At 43.1% G+C, this 11306-nt stretch overlaps 1 protein-coding gene across 1 annotated transcript in view; it reads left to right on the top strand.

Moving 5' to 3' along the window:
- Nucleotides 1-11306, top strand: part of IQGAP1 (IQ motif containing GTPase activating protein 1) — a 128339-nt gene that overhangs the window by 96871 nt on the left and 20162 nt on the right. Inside the window, exons 18-27 of the mRNA XM_011947394.1 lie at nt 1215-1385; nt 2095-2178; nt 2276-2347; nt 2450-2519; nt 2876-3084; nt 5047-5202; nt 5451-5614; nt 6049-6273; nt 10312-10452; nt 10549-10633. Of these exons, the coding sequence (XP_011802784.1) occupies nt 1215-1385; nt 2095-2178; nt 2276-2347; nt 2450-2519; nt 2876-3084; nt 5047-5202; nt 5451-5614; nt 6049-6273; nt 10312-10452; nt 10549-10633 (1377 nt within the window). The remainder of the gene's footprint in view (nt 1-1214; nt 1386-2094; nt 2179-2275; nt 2348-2449; nt 2520-2875; nt 3085-5046; nt 5203-5450; nt 5615-6048; nt 6274-10311; nt 10453-10548; nt 10634-11306) is intronic.

The following is an 11306-nucleotide window of genomic DNA, read 5'->3' as shown; positions in this document are numbered from 1 at the left end:
GATTACAGGCATGCACCACCATGCCCGGCTAATTTTTGTATTTTTAGTAGAGACGGGGTTTCTCCATGTTGACCAGGCTGGTCTCCAACTCCTGACCTCAGGTGATCCACCCACCTCAGCCTCCCAAAGTACTGGGATTACAGGCGTGAGCCACCAGGCCTGACCACTCGTGGAGTCTTTTAAGTGCATATAGTGTTGCCCAGAAAAAAAGAAGAAAAAAAATATCAAGGCTCTGTTACCAAGGAGAAAGGAGAAGGTGCATATTGGAGGATAGGTAACCACATGTTCCTAACCATTCTTACTCCTGCTGCCCTTGTTCAAGCCCAGGCCATCTCTCACTTGGATCACAATAGCAGCATTGTAATTCACCCCCTTGGTTGAAGTCTCACCTCACTCTAATCTGTCAGCTACTTTCCTAACAGTAGTTTTTCTAAAAATAATCTCCACCCTGGACAATATAATGAGGACTCATCTCTTCAAAAAATATTTTTTAAAAAATTAAAATTAGCCAGGTGTGCTGGTACGCTTGTAGCCCCAGCTACTCAGGAGGTGAGCTGGGAGGATTGCTTGAGCCCAGGAATTTGAGGCTGCAGCAAGCTGAGATTGCACCACTGCACTCCAGCCTAGGTGACAGAACAAAACCTTGTCTCTAAAATAAATAATAAACATCTGATTGTTTTATTCCTTTGCTTGACAAAGTTTTCTGGCTCTCCAGTATCTTTAGTAACAGTCCAAACCCTCTAGGCTACTTTTCAAGACCATTTGCAATCTGCCTGGGGAAGCAATTTTCAGTCCTCACCTCCGGTCTCTCCCCCTGAGATGTCTTACATTGTAACATTCTAGGGGCCCCTTGATAATTGGCACACAGCCCTGTTGGGTACCTGTCACTCTATTCTTGTCTGCAGTGACCCCAGATCAGCCAGCACAGTGCCCAACCTAGTCAGTGTTGGATAGATGGATAAGTGAGATGACATATGAAGCAAAAGAAGATTAAGTTTTTGTTTATGATATATTTTCTAGGTAGGAGGAGGTGTGTGAGAACAACTTGGTCCTGAAAAACAGACTTGAGGGCTTTATTCATGTCGCGTAGCTAATGATACAGTATAGACTTAGGAAGCAGGAGTGTTAGCTTGTGTGCTGTGGATGATACTTTGAGAAAATCTGCATCCGTTCTTGCCTGTAACTGTCTTTGAATGTAACCACTGCTTTTTCAGAGTTCTATCTCTGGGGTGACTGCTGCATATAACCGAGAACAGCTGTGGCTGGCTAACGAAGGCCTGATCACCAGGCTGCAGGCTCGCTGCCGTGGATACTTAGTTCGACAGGAATTCCGATCCAGGATGAATTTCCTGAAGAAACAAATCCCTGCCATCACCTGCATTCAGGTATTTCAGAACCTATCACACAGACAGCAAGCGGGCATCTAGAGCAGGGGTAATAAACGGTCAGCTGTCATGACCATTGACTGTCTGAGTGTGATTTTTGAGTTCTGGACTCTTAGTCTTCTCTTTTCTTTGACAGGTACTTCCTCTTTACTACCATATAACCGTAGTGTGCCTACAGGTGTTTAATGGTGGCACAGTGGCAGTTCTTGGGTACCTGTTCCTCTCTTCTTCTAAGACTATATCTTTCTGTAAGATTTGAACCTTGAGGAAAACAACTGTGGTTTTGCTTCAATGATAAGGCAGAACAATGTCCTAGAAAGAATTCTGAGTTAGGAATGATGGTTGCACTGCTACCAGACAGTAGTGAATCTCCAAGTTTGTGTCCCCATCTGTAAAAGGGGAATACCCCATTGTATCTTATCTTCCTCACCTATTTGTTGGAAGAAGCCAGTAAATGAATCTGTATGGCTGCACTATAAAAGGTGTGCAGGGCTGTGCTGACGTTGGGGAAGTAGAACGTAGCCATTGTGTTCTTCCAGTGGAGGGATGGCCCATGCCCTTGTTCCCCTGTCACTGTTGGAAGTGGTCCTTCCTAAAACTTCATCATGAAATTGTACTTGGATCATATATCAAGATGAAAGATTTTTTTTTTTAACTTCCATTGATGCTTGGGAAGTAATATGTCCTCTGTAACATTTGATTGTTTCAGTCGCAGTGGAGAGGATACAAGCAGAAGAAGGCATATCAAGATCGGTTAGCTTACCTGCGTTCCCACAAAGACGAAGTTGTAAAGGTATGGTAGCCTGAGCAGGGTTTCTCCATGAGGCGTGCAGGTATAACAAGTGTTGAGATGAAGGACTCTTCTAATTTTCAGGATCCCTTTTCCATAGATTCAGTCCCTGGCAAGGATGCACCAGGCTAGAAAGCGCTATCGAGATCGCCTGCAGTACTTCCGGGACCATGTAAGCACCCTTGGATCATACAGGCCATTAGGAGCTGCTTTGCCATATTTTTGGTAGACAGATGAACAGAGGAATTTCTTTTTCTTCTTTTTTGTTCCTTAGATAAATGACATTATCAAAATCCAGGCTTTTATTCGGGCAAATAAAGCTCGGGATGACTACAAGACTCTCAGTGAGTAACTGGCTCCGCGTGAAGAGTTGAGGCAGTGGCTGGGAGCCACCAAGTTCAGGGTGTTCTCCACAGACCTCTTTTACTGTCCTGAAGGCAAGGCTTGGGGGAGAGGGTGTGACCTGTGACATAAGCCCCTTTGCTAACATGTGGCTAGGTATCTTGTTGGCTTGTTGCATTAACCTTTATCATAACATAGCAATAGCCTGACACAGAAGACTGCACCTGATAGTTGTCTTAGCGCATCTCAAAATTAAATGTGTGTGAATAGAACTACTTTTTCAAGACAGTGCTATTTCCTGAGACATAGTACTTTTTCTGGTAACTCCATTCTTTGTCTGATGCATGCTTTCTGTCAGTCAATGCTGAGGATCCTCCTATGATTGTGGTCCGAAAATTTGTCCACCTGCTGGACCAAAGTGACCAGGATTTTCAGGAGGAGCTTGACCTTATGAAGATGCGGGAAGAGGTTATCACCCTCATTCGTTCTAACCAGCAGTTGGAGAATGACCTCAATCTCATGGATATCAAAATTGGACTGCTAGTGAAAAATAAGATTACATTGCAGGTATGGCCCAGTGCCAGTGGGGTCTTGGAACACTTCATCCTGCTTTGTAACCCTTGCATTCCCCTTTCTGACTGGTGGGAAGGGTGGAGGCTGACCTTCTTCTCAGCTACTGCCATGAGCCTTTTTTTTTTTTTTTTTTTGACCAAGTCTCACTCTGTTGCCCCGGTTGTACTGCGATGTGGTCTCAGCTCACTGCAACCTCTGCCTCCCAGGTTCAAGCGATTCTCCTCCCTCAGCCTCCTAAGTAGCTGGGATTACAGGCATGTGACACTACACCTGGCTAATGTTTTTTGTTTTTTGCTTTTTGGCTTTTTTTTTTTTTTTTTTTTTTGAGACTGAGTTTCCCTCTTGTCGCTCAGGCTGGAGTGCAGTGGTGTGATCTCGGCTCACTGCAACCTCTGCCTCACAGGTTCAGCGATTCTCCTACCTCAGCCTCCCAAGTAACTGGGATTACAGGCGCATGCCACTTACAAAACCCTGCTAATTTTTGTATTTTTAGTGGAGGCAGCGTTTCGCCATGTTGGCCAGGCTGGTCTTGAAGTCCTGACCTCGGGTGTTCCACCTGCCTCAGCTTCCCAAAGTGCTGGAATTACAGGCGTGAGCCACGGCACCCAGCTTTTTTGCATTTTTAGTAGAGACGAGGGTTTCACCAAGTTGGCCAGCCTGGTCTCGAACTCCTGGCCTCAAGTGACTGATCCACCCACCTTGGCGTCCCAAAGTGCTGTGATTACAGGCGTGAGCTGCTGTGCCCGGCCATCATAAGCTTTTTAAAAAGTTGTATAAGACAGGTCAGGCATGATGGCTCACACCTATAATCCCAGCACTTTGGGAGGCCGAGGAGAGCGGATCATTTGAAGCCAGGAGTTTGAGACTAGCCAGGCCAACATGGTGAAACCCTGTCTCTACTAACAATACAAAAAATTAGCTGGACATGGTAGTACATGCTTGTAATTTCAGCTACTCAGGAGGCTGAGGTGGAAGAATCACTTGAACCTGGGAGGCAGAGGTTGCAGTGAGCCAAGATTGCACCACTGCACTCCAGACTGGGTGACAGAGTGAAACTCTGTCTCAAAAAAAAAAAAAAAAAATTATTTAAGACATAAAACAATTTAATAGACAAAATTTAGATAGAGAAAAGAAGATAAATGTCTTCCCCTAATTTCACCTACCCCAGTCATTTTGTATCTCACGTTCTTACTTCATATTAAAGGATAAGACTCTTTCGCTATGATAAGTAGTCATAATTTTTTTTTTTATTTTATTTTTTGAAACAGAGTTTCCCTCTGTACCCCAAGCTGGAGTGCAGTGGCATGATCATGACTCACTGCAACCTCGACCTCCTAGGCTCAAGTGATTCTCCCACTTCAGCCTCTCAAGTAGCTAGGACAACAGGTGCACGCCACCACGCCTGGCAAATTATATTTTTATAAGAGATAGGGTCTCTTTGTGTTGTCCAGGCTGGTCTCAAAACTCGTGGGCTCAAGTGATCCCCCCTGCCTCAGCCTCCCAAAGTGCTGGGATTACAGGTGTGAGCCACTGCACCCAGCCATAAGTATTATTTTTAACAGTAGCATAATAGATTTTTAGAAGATAATACTATAATTTACCTCTTTTTCCCCTAGTATTTGACATTTAGGTTGTTTTCCAAGCATTTATTATAAATAACATTGCAATTATTGTTTCAGTATATATGTAGCTATTATTTTTATAATAGATTGCTAGAAGTTGGTTTCCCAATTCAGTGAACATTCTTATGGCTCAGGTTCTTTGTTGGAACATGGGAATGGATTTGATTGGTTTACTGAAAACAGGATAAAGTACAGTGATTTTAAAATATTCGGTGGGAATCTGCCAGTGCAGTAGACCTTCATGTGAGTTTGCATGTGCTACAGAACCTTTCCTCAATGCCCAGAGATTCATCTTTGAAGGCTTTCTGATCTATGTATTGATTTTTGTTTATAGGATGTGGTTTCCCACAGTAAAAAACTTACCAAAAAAAATAAGGAACAGTTGTCTGATATGATGATGATAAATAAACAGAAGGGAGGTCTCAAGGCTTTGAGCAAGGAGAAGAGAGAGAAGTTGGAAGCTTACCAGCACCTGTTTTACTTATTGCAAGTAAGTGGCTCCTGGAGTCAGTGTTATAAAAATTTAGTGAATTTGTTTTTCCACAAGAAAGCCTTACCCATTGATCTCTCTGGAAATATTTTTGAATTTCACTGAGGGGTGAGTGACGGGCACTGTAATACGTTAATTTGTTAATTTTTTTCTCATATATATTCTAGTCCTTCAATTTTAAATAATTGAATATACCTTGCCAGCCTTTATATTACCTACAAATGACTTATCCCTTGGTTCTATTTCAGACCAATCCCACCTATCTGGCCAAGCTAATTTTTCAGATGCCCCAGAACAAGTCCACCAAGTTCATGGACTCTGTAATCTTCACACTCTACAACTACGCATCCAACCAGCGAGAGGAGTACCTGCTCCTGCGGCTCTTTAAGACAGCGCTTCAAGAGGAAATCAAGTATGAACAGATTTCTTAAGGGCATAGGCCCCTTCCCACTAACACAGGGGCTCCCAGTTTGAGATTCATGCCTTCCTGATCTTTTCTTGATCTCAATTAATTTATGAAAAATGCTTACTCTAAAGAAGCATCTAATTTTTAAATAACTGATATAAAATCTTGCTGCTTCTAGGGAAGGGATAAGTTAATTTTAGGAACATTCTGTATTAAGGTATAATTTCAAAAAGTGATCTGAACAGGAAGATTTCACATTTTTATCTAGTAGCGGACCTAATCATGACCATGATTGAGTGTGCAGCTGCAGGAACATTCTGTGAGTGCCGGGGAGTGTTTCAAGAGAAACTGTTTCAGGGAGATAGGATCTTTAAGCAGGAAGGATGTTTTAAGTTGATGGATTCTGTGACAAGTTTAAATTTTTATCTGATGTTTTATAGGTCGAAGGTAGATCAGATTCAAGAGATTGTCACAGGAAATCCTACGGTTATTAAAATGGTTGTAAGTTTCAACCGTGGAGCCCGTGGCCAGAATGCCCTGAGACAGATTTTGGCCCCAGTCGTGAAGGAAATTATGGATGACAAATCTCTCAACATCAAAACTGACCCTGTGGATATTTACAAATCTTGGGTTAATCAGATGGAGTCTCAGACAGGAGAGGCAAGGTATGTTAACCATAATAGCACTTTTCTTTCATGTTGTTATTTTCTTTACTTCTTTTTTCCCCTCTCTTTATTTATAAACTAATATTAGTTCAAATAATTTTTCTTTTCTTTCTTTTTTTTGAGACAGAGTTTCACTCTTGTCACCCAGGCTGGAGTGCAGTGGCACAATCTCGGCTCACTGCAGCCTCCACCTCCTGTGTCTAAGCAATTCTCATGCCCCAGCCTCCCGAGTAACTGGGATTACAGTCGCGCGCTACCACCCCGTCTACTTTTTGTATTTTTAGTAGAGAAAGGGTTTCGCCATGTTGGCCAGACTGGTCTCGAACTTCTGATCTCAAGCAATCTATCTGCCTCGGCCTCCCAAAGTGCTGGGATTACAGCCGTGAGCCACCACACCCAGCCGGAAATAGTTTTTCATTAGAAAACTGTGCTTTATAAGTTGTTGACCTGGTAGTAAACTCACTTATTTAGCAAATATTTATTGAGTACTTACTGTGTGCCAGGCATTGTATTAGAGATGTGTACAGTAATGCAATAATGAGTGAAACAGACACACTCCCTGCCCTCTCTTCATAGTTCATTGGGTGGAAGAGACACCAGCCAGGTACATAAAAATAAAAGCATAATTAAACATTGAGGAAAGTTTTGTGAAGTTGTATGTAGGGTTCTGTAATGGAGACTTTATAAGAGGGAACTAACGTAAGGTGGTTAGGGAAAGCCTATCCCAGAAGATAAGAATTTCATTTAGCTGAGGTCCAAAGGCTAAGATGAACCCAGCCTTACTAAGAGCTAGGTGCAGAGTGTTCATGTCTGAACACTCTAAGGTGGAGGGTGTAGGACTTAAAAGGACCTGGCATAACTAGGGATGCAGTTGAATGAGAAGGTTCATATAGATTGGGTGAGATCACTGTGTTTCAATAAAGGAAAAAGAAAATGGTGTGGGGTGAGCTGCCTTGAAATATCGAGAGTTGGGCTAATTAAATTAACACATTACAGGAGATAACTGAGCTAGAGCCATAGCATAACCACCAACATTAATTGATCTAAAGCAAAAGTGTGCCAATCAAATATGGGTAATGCTGGGGAAAGGGAGTTCAGAATGCCAAAATGTTTCTGGTTTTATTCATCTTGGGTGAGGACCCAGAGGGGTGGGAAATGGAGGTGTGAGCAGCGTGGTCTGTTGTGGTTTCTTCTTGTTGTGGAGTAAGGTTAGATCCTGCATGAAGCTCTCTGGGCGTAGGTGGAGTAGCAGCTCTCCACACCATTGCTATTCAAAGTGTGGTTTGCACACCAGTAAGGGAAAATCATCTGTGCACACTGTTCAGTTAAACTGATACTTTTTTTTCATAGCAAGATTTTCTTAATGAAGGAAGCAATGTATTGATTTATATTCTGACTCATTCTCTTGTCTTTGATCAGTTTGTAGACTGGCACTGGTCCACACTTTGAATAACACTATTCTACATCATTCTACTTTCCATTTACCTAGATGCCAGGCAAACCGGGAGGTGTACCCTGGGTGGAGAACAGAACATTCTGCTGACTCCTTGAAAGGGCTTATCTTGCCAGGCGTGGTGGCTCACGCCTGTAATCCCAACACTTTGGGAGGCTGAGGCAGGAGGATTGCTTGAGCTCAGGAGTTTGAGACCAGCCTGGGCAACATAGGAATACCTTGTCCCTACTTAAAAAAAAAAAAAAATTAGCTGGGCATGGTTGTGCACACCTGTAGTTAGAGCTATTCCAAAGGCTGAGGCAGGAGGATCAGTTGAGCATGGGAGGTTGAGGCTGCAGTGTGCCTTGATGGCACCACTGCACTCCATCCTAGGTTGACAAAAAAAAAAAAAGGGCTTATCCTTATTAGGAATCATTTGGCATCTGATTGGTTCTCAGTACCATGTAGGTCTGTTATCAGGACTCAGATCATTGCAAAAGTCTTTTTAACTTTTTTGCCTGCATACCTGAGGCCTGCACATCCGGGAATGTGGTCAGCCAAGTACAATACTTGTCTGGGAAGTTTTGCCTGCAACCCAGGGCATTCCTTGCTGATAGCCCCATATACACTGGCTCAGGGCTTCTCAGTTATTTCCTCTGAAGGTCCATGAGTCAGTCATTTTTAGATCCAAAGCCTGCTGGACATTTCAGGATTGGTTTTCTTGTGGGTACCTATGAGAAACTGGTCTCATTTTGCCTTTCATAAAATGGAAATTGAGCCAGGTATAGTGGCATGCACCGGTAGTCCCAGTTGCTCAGGAGGCCAAGAGAGGAAGATTGCTTGAGCCCAGGAGTTTGAGTGCTGCCTGGGTGACATAGACCCCATATCTTAAAAAAAAGGAAATTGATTTGAACTCTTTTTAAGATACCAGTGACTATGAGGTGTGGTGATGTGGTGGGGATCTGTCCTGCAGGTAAGCGTCACAGGTCCCTTAGCTTTCTCCTTTTACTTCAGCCACAATACACGTAGCAAACTGGAATCTTGTCACCTCTTGGGAATGTTCTTTCCTAAAATCTCAGAAAGTTAATATTCTGTTCTATGACCAATTTTTTTAGCATATTGATTCCCTTGCAGGTTACTACTTTCGAAAATCATATAAATAATAAAATATATAATATTCTTTATTGTAAGTTCCATGTATTTATTTATTTCTCATAGAATGTTTCTGTTGATTTTTGCAGAATTCTTGTATTCATAGCCTACCTATTTTAATTTAGCCATGCTGTGACAAATGAAGAAGGGTATTCCTATCTACTTTTTCTTTTGTTGTTGTTGAGAGACAGAGTCTCGCTTTGTTGCTCAGGCTGCAGTGCAATGGTGTGATCTTGGCTCACCGCAACCTCTGCCTCCCGGGTTCAAGTGATTCTCCTGCCTCAGCCTCCCAAGTAGCTGGGATTACAGGCATGCGCCTCTATGCCCGGCTAATTTTTATATTTATAGTAGAGATGGGGGCTTCTCCATGTTGGCCAGGCTGGTCTCAAACTCCTGACCTCAGGTGATCCACCCACCTCCGCCTCCCAAAGTGTTGGGATCACAGGGATCACAGGCATGAGCCACCACACCTGGCCTCTGCTTGTATTTTCTAAGGCTGCCATAACACATCACCACCTCAAATTTGGTGGCTTAAAACAACCAAAATTCATTGTCTCACAAAATCTGAAACTATTATCATGAAGTCGAGGTGCTGGAATAGCCACACTCCCTGCAGAGGCTCTAGTGGAAACTCTGTTTCTTGACTCTCACAGCTTGTGATGACTGTTGACATCCCTCAACTTGTGGCTCTGTGGTTCCAGCCTCTGCCTTTGTGGTCGCATTGCCTTCTCTTCCCCTTCTGTGTGTACCAAAGCTCTCTCTGCTTCTTTTTTTTTTTTTTTTTTTTTTTGAGACAAGGTCTTGCTCAAGCAATCCTCCCACCTCAACCTTCCTAGTAGCTGGGAATGCTAGCGTGTGCTGCTGTTCCTGGCGTAGCACTCCTATCTTTGAAGACCTCCCTCTGGTTTCTAGCAAAGTCCAGATTTGTCAGTATCGTATACAGAGTCTGCCATGGCCTGCTCCCTGTCTGTTTTTCCACTCTCATTTCTCCTGTCTCCCCTTCCTTCCTAGAAGACTCTTCCTCTCCCGTTTTCTTGAGTTCAAACATCCTTTCCTTTTGGAAGCCTTCCTTACTTTTTCCATTCTGTGTTGAAGCCCTTTCCCTATGGTCCTGTAGCACTTTTGGTGAACTGATTTATAGCAGAATAGGTTTATAATCATTTTTTTGTGTGTCACTCCCACCAGACTGTAAAAGACTCAAGAGAAGGTATCATGTCGTGTATAACTTTTATTCCCAAGTGCCTATTCTTGTGCCTGGCACACAATTCAGGCACCTGATTCACAGTTAAAAACCTGAGTTCAGATTCTAGTCTTATCACTTACCAGCCCTGTGAGCATGAGCTTAAGCTATCTAGTATTTCTGGGTCTTTCAGTTTATGAAAGATAAGACACTTGCTTCAGGCTATTCCTGGCTGTTAGTCTAACATAGTTGGGTATAATTTCTGTCTTCCCAGCAAACTGCCCTATGATGTGACCCCTGAGCAGGCGCTAGCTCATGAAGAAGTGAAGACACGGCTAGACAGCTCCATCAGGAACATGCGGGCTGTGACAGACAAGTTTCTCTCGGCCATTGTCAGCTCTGTGGACAAAATCCCGTGAGTGCCATCAGTTGTCATGACCCCCAGTAGAGCCCAGCAGTAAGTGCCTTTCTGCTCCTTGGCCCTTCTCACTAAGTTTTGTCCATCCTGCAGTTACGGGATGCGCTTCATTGCCAAAGTGCTGAAGGACTCGTTGCATGAGAAGTTCCCTGATGCTGGTGAGGATGAGCTGCTGAAGGTAAGAATCTCATAGCCGGCAGACTCCTGCCCTTTGAGGACAAAGCTATAAAAGCAGGACTGACCATAGATCGTTACTAACTGCCTAAGTGTAGGTTCTGGCAGTAGCTTACCATTGATTGTGAGCTTTTGAAAACAATTGTAATTGGTAAATGATACCTCTCTTAGGATGAAACACTTCCTATAGTTTGGCACACAAACATCAAACAAGTAGAAAGATGGATTTTTCCTGTTTTCAGATGAGTTTCTTTGAGTCCTATCTTTTCGCTGTAGTATTGTTCCCTCTGCTGGTGACCTGGCAAATAGTAGCAAGCACAATTATTTCTGCTAAGGCTGTTGCTGATAACTCTTTCTTACTCAGCTGTGCTCTTCTCTTCTCTTTTTTTTTTAATCTGAATGCTTTTTTCTTCTCTCTCCTAGTTCTGTGCTTTCCTACAGTGAGGCCTCGATTCTAGACTTTCTGTTCAGGTGAATTAATTTTATTTCTTCTGAATGAAACTCTAGGGGGAATGCCGTGACTGTCCTTGAATTCTTCTGTGGAAGAGATGTGTGTTAAGTGAATTTAATTTCAGAGGCATGGACTTGGCCTTTGAAGTCTGCAGCATGAGAATGTTGGGAGGTGGGGTTACTCTATGCTGATTGGGTCATGTTAAGGAATTTAGCTATGTTTGTTA

This window comes from Colobus angolensis, unplaced genomic scaffold, assembly GCF_000951035.1.
Source record: "Colobus angolensis palliatus isolate OR3802 unplaced genomic scaffold, Cang.pa_1.0 Scaffold264, whole genome shotgun sequence".
Classification (NCBI taxonomy): domain Eukaryota; kingdom Metazoa; phylum Chordata; class Mammalia; order Primates; family Cercopithecidae; genus Colobus; species Colobus angolensis.
This window is presented reverse-complemented; position numbering and strand designations above follow the sequence as displayed.